The sequence below is a fragment of the Lolium rigidum genome, chromosome 4, assembly GCF_022539505.1.
Source record: "Lolium rigidum isolate FL_2022 chromosome 4, APGP_CSIRO_Lrig_0.1, whole genome shotgun sequence".
Lineage (NCBI taxonomy): Eukaryota > Viridiplantae > Streptophyta > Magnoliopsida > Poales > Poaceae > Lolium > Lolium rigidum.
In genome coordinates, this window is record NC_061511.1 from 219,363,069 (window position 1) to 219,380,404 (window position 17,336).

General features: G+C 43.2%; 1 protein-coding gene across 1 annotated transcript; it reads right to left on the bottom strand.

Moving 5' to 3' along the window:
• Positions 1-15,717: 15,717 nt before the first annotated feature.
• On the bottom strand, positions 15,718-16,555 carry LOC124648285. Its single transcript, XM_047188075.1, has one exon. It carries the CDS (start codon positions 16,553-16,555, stop codon positions 15,932-15,934), a length of 624 nt encoding a protein of 207 aa, XP_047044031.1. The 3' UTR covers positions 15,718-15,931.
• Positions 16,556-17,336: the final 781 nt, after the last annotated feature.

Below are 17,336 nucleotides of genomic sequence, written 5' to 3' on the forward strand. Positions count from 1 at the left end.
AACAGATAATGGACTCCTCTTTTAATGCTTTAAGCATTTGACAACAATTAATTCTTTTCTCATTAGAGATTTGAGGATATTTGTCCAAAACTGAAACTTCCACCATGAATCATGGCTTTAGTTAGCGGCCCAATGTTCTTCTCTCACAATATGCATGCTCAAACCATTCAACTCGGTGTAGATCGCCCTTACTTCAGACAAGACGAACATGCATAGCAACTCACATGAAATTCAACAATGAATTGTTGATGGCGTTCCCCAGTAAACATGGTTATCGCACAACACGCAACTTAATAAGAGATAAAGTGCATAATTACATATTCAATACCACAATAGTTTTTAAGCTATTTGTCCCATGAGCTATATATTGCAAAGGTGAATGATGGAATTTTAAAGGTAGCACTCAAGCAATTTACTTTGGAATGGCGGAAAAATACCATGTAGTAGGTAGGTATGGTGGACACAAATGGCATAGTGGTTGGCTCAAGTATTTTGGATGCATGAGAAGTATTCCCTCTCGATACAAGGTTTAGGCTAGCAAGGCTATTTGAAACAAACACAAGGATGAACGGTACAGCAAAACTCACATAAAAGACATATTGAAAACATTATAAGACTCTACACCGTCTTCCTTGTTGTTCAAACTCAATACTAGAAATTATCTAGACCTTAGAGAAACCAATTATGCAAACCAAATTTTAGCATGCTCTATGTATTCTTCACTAATAGGTGCAAAGTATATGATGCAAGAGCTTAAACATGAGCACAACAATTGCCAAGTATCACATTACCCAAGACATTATAGCAATTACTACATGTATCATTTTCCAATTCCAACCATATAACAATTTAACGAAGAGGAAACTTCGCCATAAATATTATGAGCTAAGAACACATGTGTTCATTTGAACCAGCGGAGCGTGTCTCTCTCCAACACAAGCATGATGTAATCCAATTTATTCAAACACAAACAAAAACAAAAGCAAACGAACAGACGCTCCAAGAAAAAGCACATAAGATGTGATGGAATAAAAATATAGTTTCAGGGGAGGAACCTGATAATGTTGTCGATGAAGAAGGGGATGCCTTGGGCATCCCCAAGCTTAGACGCTTGAGTCTTCTTGATATATGCAGGGATGAACCACCGGGTGCATCCCCAAGCTTAGAGCTTTCACTCTCCTTGATCATGGTATATCATCCTCCTCTCTTGACCCTTGAAAACTTCCTCCACACCAAACTCGAAACAACTCATTAGAGGGTTAGTGCATAATAAAAATTCACATGTTCAGAGGTGACACAATCATTCTTAACACTTCTGGACATTGCGTAAAGCTACTGGACATTAATGGATCAAAGAAATTCATCCAACATAGCAAAAGAGGCAATGCGAAATAAAAGGCAGAATCTGTCAAAACAGAACAGTCCGTAAAGATGGATTTTATTAGGCCACCAGACCTGCTCAAACGAAAATGCTCAAATTGAATGAAAGTTGCGTACATATCTGAGGATCATGCTCGTAAATTGGCATAATTTTCTGAGCTTCCTGCAGGGCAGTGGGCTCAGATTCGTGACAGCAAAGAAATCTGGAACTGCGCAGTAATCCAAATCTAGTACTTACTTTTCTATCAACGGCTTAACTTGGCACAACAAAACTCAAAACTAAGATAAGGAGAGGTTGCTACAGTAGTAAACAACTTCCAAGACACAAATATAAAACAAAGTACTGTAGCAAAATAACACATGGGTTATCTCCCAAGAAGTTCTTTCTTTTTAGCCATTAAGATGGGCTCAGCAGTTTTAATGATGCACTCGCAAGAGATAGTATGTGAAGCAAAAGAGAGCATCAAGAGGCAAATTCAAAACACATTTTAAGTCTAACATGCTTCCTATGCATAGGAATCTTGTAAATAAACAAGTTCATGAAGAGCAAAGTGACAAGCATAGGAAGATAAAACAAGTGTAGCATCAAAAATTTCAGCACATAGAGAGGTGTTTTAGTAACATGAAAATTTCCACAACCATATTTTCCTCTCTCATAATAACTTTCAGTAGCAACATGAGCAAACTCAACAATATAACTATCAAATGAAACATTCTTATTATGAGTCTCATGCACAAAATTATTACTACTCCCAACATAAGCATAATCAGTTTTATTAGTAATAGCGGGAGCAAATTCAACAAAGTAGCTATCATTATTATTCTCATCAAGTGTAGGAGGCATATTGTAATCATAATCAAATTCACTCTCCATAGTAGGTGGCACCAAAAGACCAATATCATTATAATCATCATAAATAGGAGGCAAAGTATCATCAAAGAAAATTTTCTCCTCAATGCTTGGGGGACTAAAAATATCATGAAAACCAGCTTCCCCAAGCTTAGAACTTTCTATATCATTATCAACAATGGTGTTCAAAGCGTTCATACTAATATTACTACCAGCATGCAAAGAAGATTTCATAGGTTTTTTAATTTTCGCATCAAACAATCCATGTTTTAAATCAGGAAATAGAATAAGAAGCTCACTCTTGTACATTATGCCAAACTAGTGTAAACAAGAAACAACAAGATGCAATTGCAGGATCTAAAGGAAATAGCTTTGAGCACACACACAACGGCGCCAGAAAAATACTTTACCTGAGACCGTAGTATGAGAGCCTTTTACCTTTCCTCCCCGGCAACGGCGCCAGGAAAAGTGCTTGATGTCTACGGGAGCTTCTATTCTTGTAGACAGTGTTGGGCCTCCAAGAGCAGAGGTTTGTAGAACAGCAGCAAGTTTCCCTTAAGTGGATACCCAAGGTTTATCGAACTCAGGGAGGAAGAGGTCAAAGATATCCCTCTCATGCAACCCTGCAACCACAAAGCAAGAAGTCTCTTGTGTCCCCAACACACCTAATAGGTGCACTAGTTCGGCGAAGAGATAGTGAAATACAGGTGGTATAAATAAGTATGAGTAGTAGCAACGGTGGCAGAAAAGTGCTTGGCGTGTAGTTGATGGTGGTGGTATTGCAGCAGTAGTAACGCAGTAAAACAGTAAACAAGCAGTAGTAACGCAGTAGTAGTAACGCAGCAGTAGTAAACAAGCAGTAGTAACTCAGCAGTATTTAGGAACAAGGCCTAGGGATAGACTTTCACTAGTGGACACTCTCAACATCGATCACATAACAGAACAGATAAATGCATACTCTACACTTTTGTTGGATGATGAACACATTGCGTAGGATTACACGAACCCTCAATGCCGGAGTTAACAAGCTCCACAATAATGCTCATGTTTAAGTAACCTTTAGTGTAAGATAGATCAACACTACTAAACCAAGTACTAGCATAGCATGCACACTTGTCACCTTCATGCATATGTAGGAGGAATAGATCACATCAATATTATCATAGCAATAGTTAACTCCATAATCTACAAGAGATCATGATCATAGCATAAACCAAGTACTAACACGGTGCACGCACTGTCACCTTTGCACACATGCAGGAGGAATAAACTACTTTAATAACAAATCACTAGAGTAGCACATGGATAGTAGTGATACAAAATCATATGAATCTCAATGAGATCATTGTATTGAAGTACATGGAAGAGAGATGAACCACATAGCTACCGGTACAGCCCCGAGCCTCGATGGAGAACTACTCCCTCCTCATGGGAGCAGCAGCGGTGATGAAGATGGCGGTGGAGATGGCAGCGGTGTTGATGGAGATGGCAGCGGTGTCGATGGAGAAGCCTTCCGAGGGCACTTCCCCGCTCCGGCAGGGTGCCGGAACGGAGTTCCGTCCCCCGAATTGGAGTTTCGCGATGGCGGCGGCGCCACGGTAACTTTTCCGGAGTTTCGTCAATTGGTACTGCGTTTTTAGGTCGAAAGGGGTTATATAGGCGAAGAGGCGGCGCAGGAGGGCTGGCGGGGTGGCCCCACCATAGGCCGGCGCGGCCGAGAGGCCAGCCCGCGCGGCCCTATGGTGTGGGGCCCCCCGGCCCCTCTCCGACTCTTCTTCGGTGTTCGGAGCCTTCCGGGAAAAATAGGAGGTTTGGCGTTGATTTCGTCCAATTCCGAGAATATTGCCCGAACAGCCTTTCCGGAACCAAAAACAGCAGAAAACAGCAACTGGCCTTTCGGCATCTTGTTAATAGGTTAGTTCCACAAAATGCACGAATATGACATAAAGTGTGCATAAAACATGTAGATAACATCAATAATGTGGCATGGAACACAAGAAATTATCGATACGTTGGAGACGTATCAACCGGCAGGAGCCTTATGGTTGTCTTTAAATTTCATGTTGAGTAGTATTTCAAAGTAGTTGTAGTAGTTGCTACATGAGGTGAACAACCATGAAGACGGCGCCATGGACCTGTCGTGGAGGAGCCGCAAACTTCTGCTCATGCACAGTAGCGCCGGATTGCCACGGTGCTGGAGGAGGTGCGCACCGTCACGCCGCCGCGCCGGCCTGGCGCGTCTTTGAGGAGGGGCAGCGGCCCCCAGTGGGATCGCCTTTTCAGGAGGACGGGCTCCTTGAGCCAGCGGTGCCGCCTCCACGGGCGGTCCCCATGGGGCTGCGGGCGCTCCTTCATCGACGCCGTCTTCCCCCACAAAGGGGGGTTCGCCGCGGGCAGGTTCGGTACAGGGGCTACACCGACTTCTACCCCTGTATCGCCGGCCTCTTATCCTTCTTCGGCAGGTTCTTCACCGCGTTCGACTTCTCCATCGACGGTCTCCACTTTGCAGCAGCCTCCTCCCACTGTCCCTCCTCCCGTTGTTCAACCGACGGTGAGGCGGAGTTGGAGGTATGCTATTGCGGAGGATGGGGCGGGGGCTACGGATGAGGACGTCATGCAGAGAGCCATGTGGCGCAAGGCAGAGAAGAATCTCGACACGGCTAGTAATAAACAACCATCCAAGTCTTTTACTTCTTTTTCAGATTCTCGTATTTCTTCAAATTTGAGTAGCCTAGGTGTTTCGTTGGGTAGTCGGTCTGATGAGATTTCGGTTTCGGCTAATGTGTTGAGACAGACGGATCTTGATCGTTTAACAGTTGTTCCGAATGACTCCACCGGCCTTGAAACTACCATGGTAGACGATGATGAAGAGGGTGACATCCTAGATGGTCAACTTCTCTCGGCTATCATTGGTAATATTACAGAAGTTGATTTAGAACACTCGGAGCTTAGTTCAATTTATGATCTAAAAGCTTCCGCACGTGATTCTCGATCATCGGTTGGAAAGAAATCTCGTCGATGTGGCAAGAATACTAAAAAATAGTTCCTCAATGAATGGCATGTTTCGGAATAGCAGAGGTCTTGGTGACTTGGCTAAGCATTCTCACATTGCCGATGGTTGTAGAGATTATGATTTATTTTATTGCTATATCGGAGACGGGTTTCTCACAGAGTTTCTCGACCGTTTCTCGATTTCTCATAGAGTTTTCTCGACCGTGTGTCAGGCGGGATTAACTTTCAGTGGTTTTCTCGCCCACCTCGTGGTAGGTCCGGGGGCATTTTATTTGGCGTCCGCATAGACACTATGACTGTTTTAGCTAGTTCTAATGGAGAGTACCACATTAAGCTCGACATTCAGAATAAAGCAGACGGTTTCATTTGGAGTCTGGTTGCTGTGTATGGTGCCGCCCAGGATGCTTTTAAGGCTGACTTTTTGCGTGAGTTGGTAAATGTTCCAAAAGATAATCCCTATCCGATTCTGACCGGAGGGGATTTTAATTTGCTGAGATTCCCACATGAAAAAAGTAAAGGCCATTTTGATGGACATTGGCCTTTCTTATTTAATGCTGTTATTGACAGCCTTGACTTAAGAGAGGTATTTATGTCCGGTCGACAGTTTACTTGGACCAACAGCTTGCATGAACCCACATACGAAAAACCGCGTGTTGATGGATACCGAATTTGAAGATAAATACCCTATGGTGTCAGTCCGTGCACTAGAACGTATTGAAAAATTCTCTGACCATGCTCCTATCCTCCTAACTACTGGGAATCCCCATCATGTTTGTAAACGGTCGTTCAAGTTTGAACTCGGTTGACTACATCGAGAGGGGTTCCATGAGATGGTTAAGACGGTTTGGGAAAGACCAGTTGGTGGTAGCACTCCAATATTGAGATGGAATAATAAGATGCGCGCAATGTGTAAACATCACTCTGGTTGGGCTGCCCATACGGCTGGTATCCTTAAAAAAGAGAAGACTCGTTTATCCTTTGTGATTGATGAGCTAGAGGTTGTAGCTGAGGTAAGACTGTTGTCCCCGCATGAGATTGAACTTAAGAATCAGTCCAATGCGCAGATGGCGAGCCTGCTTCGCGAAGAGGAACTCAAATGGTATCAACGCTCTAAAGCCCAATTCATATTGGAAGAAGATTCAAATCGCAATATTTTCATGGCTTAGCCAATGGGAGACATCGGAAAAAACATATTCACTCTCTCTCTCAAGATGAAGGGTTGATTGAAGGCCATGAGCAACTCAAATCTTACATTACTAATTATTATAAAGGCATGTTTGGTCCTCCCGAGGAAAGTTCCTTTTCTCTTGACGAGGACTTAACGGATGACATACCCCAAGTTTCTATGGAAGAAAATGGCTTTCTAACCGCACCTTATTCCGAGGAAGAGGTTCAGAAGGCCATTTTCCAAATGGATATTGCAACAAAGCACCGGGGCCGGATGGTTTTCCGGCGGAGTTCTATCAAACTTTCTAGGATACTATTAAACCGGACCTTCTAGATTGGTTCAGTGCCCTGCACACTGGACAACTAGAATTATTTCGTCTAAATTTTGTGAAGTAATTTTGTTACCGAAAGTTAATGTGGCAGAAAGGATTCAACAATATAGATCTATATGTCTCTTAAACGTAAGTTTCAAAATTTTCACGAAAGTGGCTGATGGCGTGTATTTCACACGTTCGTTGGGGAACCCCAAGAGGAAGGTATGATGCGCACAGCAGCAAGTTTTCCCTCAGAAAGAAACCAAGGTTTATCGAACCAGGAGGAGCCAAGAAGCACGTTGAAGGTTGATGGCGGCGGGATGTAGTGCGGCGCAACACCGGAGATTCCGGCGCCAACGTGGAACTCGCACAACACAACCAAAGTACTTTGCCCCAACGAAACAGTGAGGTTGTCAATCTCACCGGCTTGCTGTAACAAAGGATTAACCGTATTGTGTGGAAGATGATTGTTTGCAGAGAAAATAGTAAAACAAGTATTGCAGCAGATTTGTATTTCAGTATAAAAGAATGGACCGGGGTCCACAGTTCACTAGAGGTGTCTCTCCCATAAGATAAAAGCATGTTGGGTGAACAAATTACAGTCGGGCAATTGACAAATAGAGAGGGCATAACAATGCACATACATGTCATGAAAAGTACAGTGAGATTTAATTGGGCATTACGACAAAGTACATAGACCGCCATCCAACTGCATCTATGCCTAAAAAGTCCACCTTCGAGGTTATCGTCCGAACCCCTCCGAGTATTAAGTTGCTAAGCAACGAGACAATTGCATTAAGTATGGTGCGTAATGTAATCAACAACTACATCCTCGGACATAGCGCCAATGTTTTATCCCTAGTGGCAACAGACACAACACAACCTTAGAACTTTCTCATCACTCGTCCCGGTGTCAATGCGAGCACGAACCCACTATCGAGCATAAATACTCCCTCTTGGAGTTAAGAGTAAAAACTTGGCCGAGCCTCTACTAATAACGGAGAGCATGCAAGATCATAAACAACACATATGTAATAACTTGATAATTAACATAACATGGTATTCTCTATCCATCGGATCCCGACAAACACAACATAGAGTATTACAGATAGATGATCTTGATCATGTTAGGCAGCTCACAAGATCCAACAATGAAGCACAAAGAGGAGAAGACAACCATCTAGCTACTGCTATGGACCCATAGTCCAGGGGTGAACTACTCACTCATCACTCCGGAGGCGACCATGGCGGTGTAGAGTCCTCCCGGGAGATGAATCCCCTCTCCGGCAGGGTGCCGGAGGAGATCTCCAGAATCCCCCGAGATGGGATTGGCGGCGGCGGCGTCTCTAGAAGGTTTTCCGTATCGTGGTTTTTCCGCCTCAGGGGTTTCGCGACGAAGGCTTTAAGTAGGCGGAAGGGCAGAGTCGGGGGGCTGACGAGGGGCCCACACCACGGGCGGCGCGGGCCCCTCCTTGGCCGCGCCGCCTTGTGGTTTGGCCACCTCGTGGCCCCACTTCGTATGCTCTTCGGTCTTCCGGAAGGTTCGTGGCAAAATAGGACCCTGGGTCTTTGTTTCGTCCAATTCCGAGAATATTTCGTTACTAGGATTTCTGAAACCAAAAACAGCAGAAAACAACAAGCGGCACTTCGGCATCTTGTTAATAGGTTAGTTCCAGAAAATGCACGAATATGACATAAAGTGTGCATAAAACATGTAGGTATCATCAATAATATGGCATAGAACATAAGAAATTATCGATACGTCGGAGACGTATCACGCCCCTGCATCACCGGAGCTAGACAACGCTTGTCGTAGTAGAACTTATTGTAGTAGACAGATGGGAAGTCATCGTGCACCATAAAGCATTAATAAGTCTTGCATAAGAGTTAACTCATAAAGCAATAAATCAAAGTAAAGGTATTGAAGCAACACAAAGGAAGATTAAGTTTCAGCGGTTGCTTTCAACTTGTAACATGTATATCTCATTGATAATTGTCAACATAGAGTAATATAACAAGTGCAATATGCAAGTATGTAGGAATCAATGCATAGTTCACACAAGTGTTTGCTTCTTGAGGTGGAGAGAGATAGGTGAACTGACTCAACATAAAAGGTAAAAGAATGGTCCTTCAAAGAGGAAAGCATCGATTGCTATATTTGTGCTAGAGCTTTTATTTTGAAAACATGAAACAATTTTGTCAACGGTAGTAATAAAACATATGAGTTATGTAAATTATATCTTACAAGTTGCAAGCCTCATGCATAGTATACTAATAGTGCCCGCACCTTGTCCTAATTAGCTTGGACTACCGGATCTTTGCAATGCACATGTTTTAACCAAGTGTCACAATGGGGTACCTCCATGCCGCCTGTACAAAGGTCTAAGGAGAAAGCTCGCATTTTGGATTTCTCGCTTTTGATTATTCTCAACTTAGACATCCATACCGGGACAACATGCACAACGAGATAATGGACTCCTCTTTAATGCATAAGCATGTGGCAACAATTATTATTCTCATATGAGATTGAGGATATATGTCCAAAACTGAAACTTCCACCATGAATCATGGCTTTAGTTAGCGGCCCAATGTTCTTCTCTAACAATATGCATGCTCCAACCATTAAGGTGGTAGATCTCTCTTACTTCGGACAAGACGGACATGCATAGCAACTCACATGATATTCAACAAAGAATAGTTGATGGCGCCCCAGAAACATGGTTATCGCACAACAAGCAACTTAATAAGAGATAAAGTGCATAAGTACATATTCAATACCATAATAGTTTTTAAGCTATTTGTCCCATGAGCTATATATTGCAAAGGTGAATGATGGAATTTTAAAGGTAGCACTCAAGCAATTTACTTTGGAATGGCGGATAAATACCATGTAGTAGGTAGGTATGGTGGACACAAATGGCATAGTGGTTGGCTCAAGTATTTTGGATGCATGAGAAGTATTCCCTCTCGATACAAGGTTTAGGCTAGCAAGGTTATTTGAAACAAACACAAGGATGAACGGTGCAGCAAAACTCACATAAAAGACATATTGTAAACATTATAAGACTCTACACCGTCTTCCTTGTTGTTCAAAACTCAATACTACATGTTATCTAGACTCTAGAGAAGCCAAATATGCAAACCAAATTAGCAAGCTCTAAGTGTTTCTTCATTAATGGGTGCAAAGTATGTGATGCAAGAGCTTAAACATGATCACAACAATTGCCCAGCATCAAATTATCCAAGACATTTTAGAGTTACTACATGTAGCATTTTCCAATTCCAACCATATAACAATTTAACGAAGAAGAAACTTCGCCATGAATACTATGAGTAGAGCCTAAGGACATATTTGTCCATATGCTACAGCGGAGCGTGTCTCTCTCCCACAAAGTGAATGCTAGGATCCATTTTATTCAAACAAAACAAAAAACAAAAACAAACCGACGCTCCAAGCAAAGCACATAAGATGTGACGGAATAAAAATATAGTTTCAGGGGAGGAACCTGATAATGTTGTCGATGAAGAAGGGGATGCCTTGGGCATCCCCAAGATTAGACGCTTGAGTCTTCTTAATATATGCAGGGGTGAACCACCGGGGCATCCCCAAGCTTAGAGCTTTCACTCTCCTTGATCATATTGCATCATACTCCTCTCTTGACCCTTGAAAACTTCCTCCACACCAAACTCGAAACAACTCATTAGAGGGTTAGTGCATAATAAAAATTCACATGTTCAGAGGTGACACAATCATTCTTAACACTTCTGGACATTGCATAAAGCTACTGGACATTAATGGATCAAAGAAATTCATCCAACATAGCAAAAGAGGCAATGCGAAATAAAAGACAAAATCTGTCAAAACAGAACAGTCCGTAAAGATGGATTTTATTAGGCTACCAGACTTGCTCAAATGAAAATGCTCAAATTTAATGAAAGTTGCGTACATATCTGAGGATCATGCACGTAAATTGGCTTAATTTTCTGAGCTACCTACAGGGAGGTAGACCCAGATTCGTGACAGCAAAGAAATCTGGAACTGCGCAGTAATCCAAATCTAGTACTTACTTTACTATCAAAGACTTTACTTGGCACAACAAAACACAAAACTAAGATAAGGAGAGGTTGCTACAGTAGTAAACAACTTCCAAGACACAAATATAAAACAAAGTACTGTAGCAAAATAACACATGGGTTATCTCCCAAGAAGTTCTTTCTTTATAGCCGTTAAGATGGGCTCAGCAGTTTTAATGATGCACTCGCAAGAAATAGTATTTGAAGCAAAAGAGAGCATCAAGAGGCAAATTCAAAACACATTTAAGTCTAACATGCTTCCTATGCATAGGAATCTTGTAAATAAACAAGTTCATGAAGAGCAAAGTAACAAGCATAGGAAGATAAAACAAGTGTAGCTTCAAAAATTTCAGCACATAGAGAGGTGTTTTAGTAACATGAAAATTTCTACAACCATATTTTCCTCTCTCATAATAATTTTCAGTAGCATCATGAGCAAACTCAACAATGTAACTATCACATAAAGCATTCTTATCATGAGTCTCATGCATAAAATTATTACTCTCCACGTAAGCATAATCAATGTTATTAGTTGTAGTGGGAGCAAATTCAACAAAGTGGCTATCATCATATATAGGAGGCATATTGTAATCATAAAAGAAAATTTTCTCCTCAATGCTTGGGGGACTAAGAAGATCATGCTCATCAGAGCCAGCTTCCCCAAGCTTAGAATTTTCCATAGCATTAGCAACAATGGTGTTCAAAGCATCCATAGTAATAACATTCCCATTAGCATGCATATAAAGTTCCATGGGTTTTTTAATTCTCTCTTCAAACACATCATGTCCTAATTCAAGATAAATTTCATAAAGATCTCTCATATTTTTGTTGTTTTCCATTATGCTTAACTAGTGAAATAAAAACATGCATGATATTAAGTAAAGTAAAACAAGTAACTAATTTTTTTGTGTTTTTGATATAGCAAACAAAGTAGTAAATAAAGTAAAACTAGCAACTAATTTTTTTTTGTGTTTTGATATAATGCAGCAAATAAAGTAGTAAATAAAATAAAGCAAGACAAAAACAAAGTAAAGAGATTGAGAAGTGGAGACTCCCCTTGCAGCGTGTCTTGATCTCCCCGGCAACGGCGCCAGAAAATATGCTTGATGGCGTGTATTTCACACGTTCGTTGGGGAACCCCAAGAGGAAGGTATGATGCGCACAGCAGCAAGTTTTCCCTCGAGAAAGAAACCAAGGTTTATCGAACCAGGAGGAGCCAAGAAGCACGTTGAAGGTTGATGGCGGCGGGATGTAGTGCGGCGCAACACCGGAGATTCCGGCGCCAACGTGGAACCTGCACAACACAACCAAAGTACTTTGCCCCAACGAAACGAGTGAGGTTGTCAATCTCACCGGCTTGCTGTAACAAAGGATTAACCGTATTGTGTGGAAGATGATTGTTTGCAGAGAAAATAGTAAAACAAGTATTGCACCAGATTTGTATTTCAGTATAAAAGAATGGACCGGGGTCCACAGTTCACTAGAGGTGTCTCTCCCATAAGATAAAAGCATGTTGGGTGAACAAATTACAGTCGGGCAATTGACAAATAGAGAGGGCATAACAATGCACATACATGTCATGAAAAGTACAGTGAGATTTAATTGGGCATTACGACAAAGTACATAGACCGCCATCCAACTGCATCTATGCCTAAAAAGTCCACCTTCGAGGTTATCGTCCGAACCCCCTCCGGTATTAAGTTGCTAAGCAACGGACAATTGCATTAAGTATGGTGCGTAATGTAATCAACAACTACATCCTCGGACATAGCGCCAATGTTTTATCCCTAGTGGCAACAACACAACACAACCTTAGAACTTTCTCATCATCGTCCTGGTGTCAATGCAGGCATGAACCCACTATCGAGCATAAATACTCCCTCTTGGAGTTAAGAGTAAAAACTTGGCCAGAGCCTCTACTAATAACGGAGAGCATGCAAGATCATAAACAACACATATGTAATAACTTGATAATTAACATAACATGGTATTCTCTATCCATCGGATCCCGACAAACACAACATAGAGTATTACGGATAGATGATCTTGATCATGTTAGGCAGCTCACAAGATCCAACAATGAAGCACAAAGAGGAGAAGACAACCATCTAGCTACCGCTATGGACCCATAGTCCAGGGGTGAACTACTCACTCATCACTCCGGAGGCGACCATGGCGGTGTAGAGTCCTCCGGGAGATGAATCCCCTCTCCGGCAGGGTGCCGGAGGAGATCTCCAGAATCCCCCGAGATGGGATTGGCGGCGGCGGCGTCTCTAGAAGGTTTTCCGTATCGTGGTTTTTCCGCCTCAGGGGTTTCGCGACGAAGGCTTTAAGTAGGCGGAAGGGCAGAGTCGGGGGGCTGACGAGGGGCCCACACCACAGGGCGGCGCGGGCCCCTCCTTGGCCGCGCCGCCTTGTGGTTTGGCCACCTCGTGGCCCCACTTCGTATGCTCTTCGGTCTTCCGGAAGGTTCGTGGCAAAATAGGACCCCGGGTCTTTGTTTCGTCCAATTCCGAGAATATTTCGTTACTAGGATTTCCGAAACCAAAAACAGCAGAAAACAAAGAATCGGCACTTCGGCATCTTGTTAATAGGTTAGTTCCAGAAAATGCACGAATATGACATAAAGTGTGCATAAAACATGTAGGTATCATCAATAATATGGCATAGAACATAAGAAATTATCGATATGTCGGAGACGTATCAGTGGCCACCATTAGACTTAATACGGTTGCTGATCATGTCGTTCTACCATCACAGATCGCTTTCATGCAAGGTAGAAAATATTCTCGATGGAGTGGCGGTCTTGCATGAGACGGTACATGAGATGCATACTAAGAAATTAAACAGGGTTATTTTAAAATTAGATTTTGAAAAGTCTTATGATAAGGTCAAATTGTCTTTCTTACAGCAGACGCCCAGGATGAAAGGTTTTTCTCCTGAATGGCGTGCTTTAATAAATGATTTTGTGTATGGAGGTAGTGTGGCAATCCGGGTTAATGATGACACCGATCACTACTTCCAAACACGAAAAGGGTTACGCCAAGGGGATCCGTTATCACCAATGTTGTTCAACACTGTAGCGGATATGTTGGCTATACTCGTAGAGCGGGCCAAGTCTGATGGTCGGATTGAAGGTGTGATTCATCATCTAGTTGATGGTGGTTTATCTATCCTTCAATATGTCGACGATACAATTCTGTTTATGGATCATGATCTCGAAAAAGCTCGGAATCTGAAATTAATTTTGGTGGCGTTCGAGCAGCTGTCGGGATTAAAAATAAATTTCCATAAAAGTGAATTATTCTGTTTCGGTGATGCCCAAAATGATACAACTCTGTATACTGAGTTGTTTGGTTGTGGGCAAGGACAACTTCCTATTCGTTATTTGGGTATTACGATTCATTATCAGAGAATTACAATCGTTGGATGGAAAATAGTGGAAGAAAGATTACAAAAGCGCCTTAGTAGTTGGAAAGGTAAATTGATGTTCCTGGGAGGAATATTGGTACTCATCAATTCGGTACTGACAAATATGATATTGTATATGTTATCTTTCTTCCTAATACCGAAAGGAATTCTGCATAAACTCGATTATTATCGATCCAGATTCTTTTGGCAAGAGGACAGTGATTAAAAGAAATACCGGCTGGTCAAATGGAGCATAGTTTGTAGTCTCAAAGATCAAGGCGGACTTGGAGTTCATGACCTGAAGGTCAAGATCTCAGCTCTGCTAGGTAAGTGGCTTTTTAAGCTTCTTACCGATGATGGGATTTGGCAATCTATTCTTCGGAGAAAATATATCGAAGCGAAGACGTTATCCCAAGTGGTTTGCAAACCTGGGGATTCACACTTCTGGGCTGGTCTCATGGCGTCAAAAAATGTCTTTTTTCGCCATGGTACTTTCTCGATCAAGAATGGAGCACAAATACCGTTCTGGGAAGATATTTGGTTAGACAATGCTTCCTTAAGTGACCAGTATCCCGCTTTGTATAGTATTGTTCGTCGCAAAGGTGATACCATTGCCACATTAATGGCTACCTCACCTCCGAATGTGATGTCCAGACGGGTTTTGCTTGGACAAAGGCTATTGACATGGAATTCACTACTTCAACGGCTTGGGGATATTCACCTATCACCTGAACCGGACGAATTTAGATGGAATCTTCACGTAGATGGCACCTTCTCGATCAAATCATTATACAATGCGATCCTTCATTCGGATTTACCAGTTGATAATAATAAGAAAATTTGGAAGATGAAAATACCATTTAAAAATATTTTTTTTGGATGGTATCTTCGTCGAGGAGTTATTCACATCAAAGATAATCTTGTTAAGCGGAATTGGCACGGAAGTACACGGTGTGTTTTCTGTCACCATGATGAAACCATTAAACACCTTTTCTTCCTGTGCCAATTTGCAAGATCTATATGGTCAGTCATCCAAGTAGCATCTACCCTGTATCCTCCTACTAGTGTGGCCAATGTTTTTAGCAATTGGCTTCATGGTATCGATCCAAGGTTCAAGTTGCTTCTTAGGGTGGGGGCGCTAGCAGTTATCTGAGCGCTTTGGCTAAGTAGAAATGACAAGATTTTTAACAATAAGAATTGTTCTTTGTTGCAGGTCATCTACAGATGTACATGTATTCTCCGTTTCTGGTTACCTCTTTAGTGAGTGGAGAACCGAGATCTATTTACGGAGGTCTGTACATGGTTGGAGGCTACGATGAGGGATAATTTTTCCCTACATGGTGGCAGCATAGTCTACGGATTGAAGCACCACCTACACCTTAGGCGTCATATGATTCATCGTTTCGATATGTATGTCGCCTAATTTTTTCCATTTTTTGACTTCAGACAACAAAACGGCTGTGTGCATCGGCTGGATGTAATTGTTTTTTCAAAGTAATAAAGCATCCTTTATCGAAAAAAATACAATTAACTATATGGATTGTGCTGCTGCAATAACCGTTTTACACACTTGTTACCAGCTGATAAATTAGCATGCCAGCCAAAAATTACCAATCACACAGAATTACTCTACGGATTCGTTCGTACAAGTACGCAGGGAAGCAACGCAAACATCGAGCACCATAGGAGCAGGAAAAGAAGTAGCGATCAGTAATTCAGTACGTCAAAACGGGTGATAGCTCCGACGGAACGCGGTGGGGCTGGCGAAAAACCCCACGAGGTCCTGCCTGTACGGGAGGAACGACCTCCGCCGCCCGCCATGGTTGCTGCCGCCGGCACCGGCGCCGGCCTTCGCGTAATAGCTCCACGCAGTCACATGGCCGCCGCCGCTCGCCTTGCGCTCGGAGCCGGAGGGGCCCGCGGCGTCCAAGAACACGAACTTCTCCTTGCCGTCGCTGTGGCTCCGTCCGAGGAGCCGCTGACTCCACTGCAGGAGCGACCCCGTGGAGCCGCTTTTTCGGCAGCGCGTTGCCGGCTTGGCCGCCGCCGACAACCCGGGACACCACGAGAAGTAGCGCGTCTTCTCCGGCTCCTCATCATAGGGGGGCTGCGCTGCTCCTGCTCGTCCTCGGTCCACCAGTAGGACACGCCCAAGCGGCACGCGTGCGGTGGCCGTCGTCGTCTCCGGCTCCTGCTCCGGAGCCTGCCGGCGCGGCGGCGACCTCGGCCGGCCGAAGACCGGGTACATCCGGCCGGCACCTATCCGCCGGTCGCCGGGGAAGATCCCGTCGCTGCCTGCCAAAGGCGCGGCTACGGCGAAGGTGAAGTCGCCGTCGTCTTCGTCCATGCTCTTGCTACTTCTCCCGCTCGCGTCCAATGGCAGGGTGGCTCAGCTCCTCTCGTGCCGGAACAACGTGCACCTTTACTTATACCAAAGCCAGTCGCCTACAACTCTATCTTGGAGTCGGACATCAAACGTTGATCGCTGTATATCGGACGGTTCGGACGGATCCGATTTTAACTGGGTCCAAACATAACTCTCAAACTGAAGAGCGTTGTCCGACATACTCCCCCGTCCCATTAAAATTATCCAAATTTTATCAAAATTTAGATGTATCTAGCCATTTGGTACAGTCTGCATCTATTGGAAATAGCACACAAGAGACCAAGAAGAACCAGCATCAGATCATCTAGATGTACTCCCTTTTGTTCCACAAAAGTTGTATAATTTAGATGTATCTAGATGGCCTCCATGTAGACAACCTTGGTGGAATGACAGAGGGAGTACATACAAATCCCACAAAAGCATATATCACGAAGGGCGATGGTAGCCGGTGGTCTGCCAACAGTGGATTGGGAAACAGCGGTGGAGTCAAGAATTGAGATGAGCAAGGTCGAACTTATAAGTCTAAATTCTTTTAGCCACAAAAGCAAGTCAAAACAAATGGTTCACTAAGATATAATTTTCATAATTAATAAAGTACAGCTATAAGAAAAATGAAAATCCCATAAAAATGACTTAGAAACTACTAACACGGACTCCTAGGACTTGGGTAGTTGGGTTTCTCAATTGGGTGTCTGTTGCGGTCAGAAACCCACCGGCGGGCAGCGACGGGCAACACCGTAGA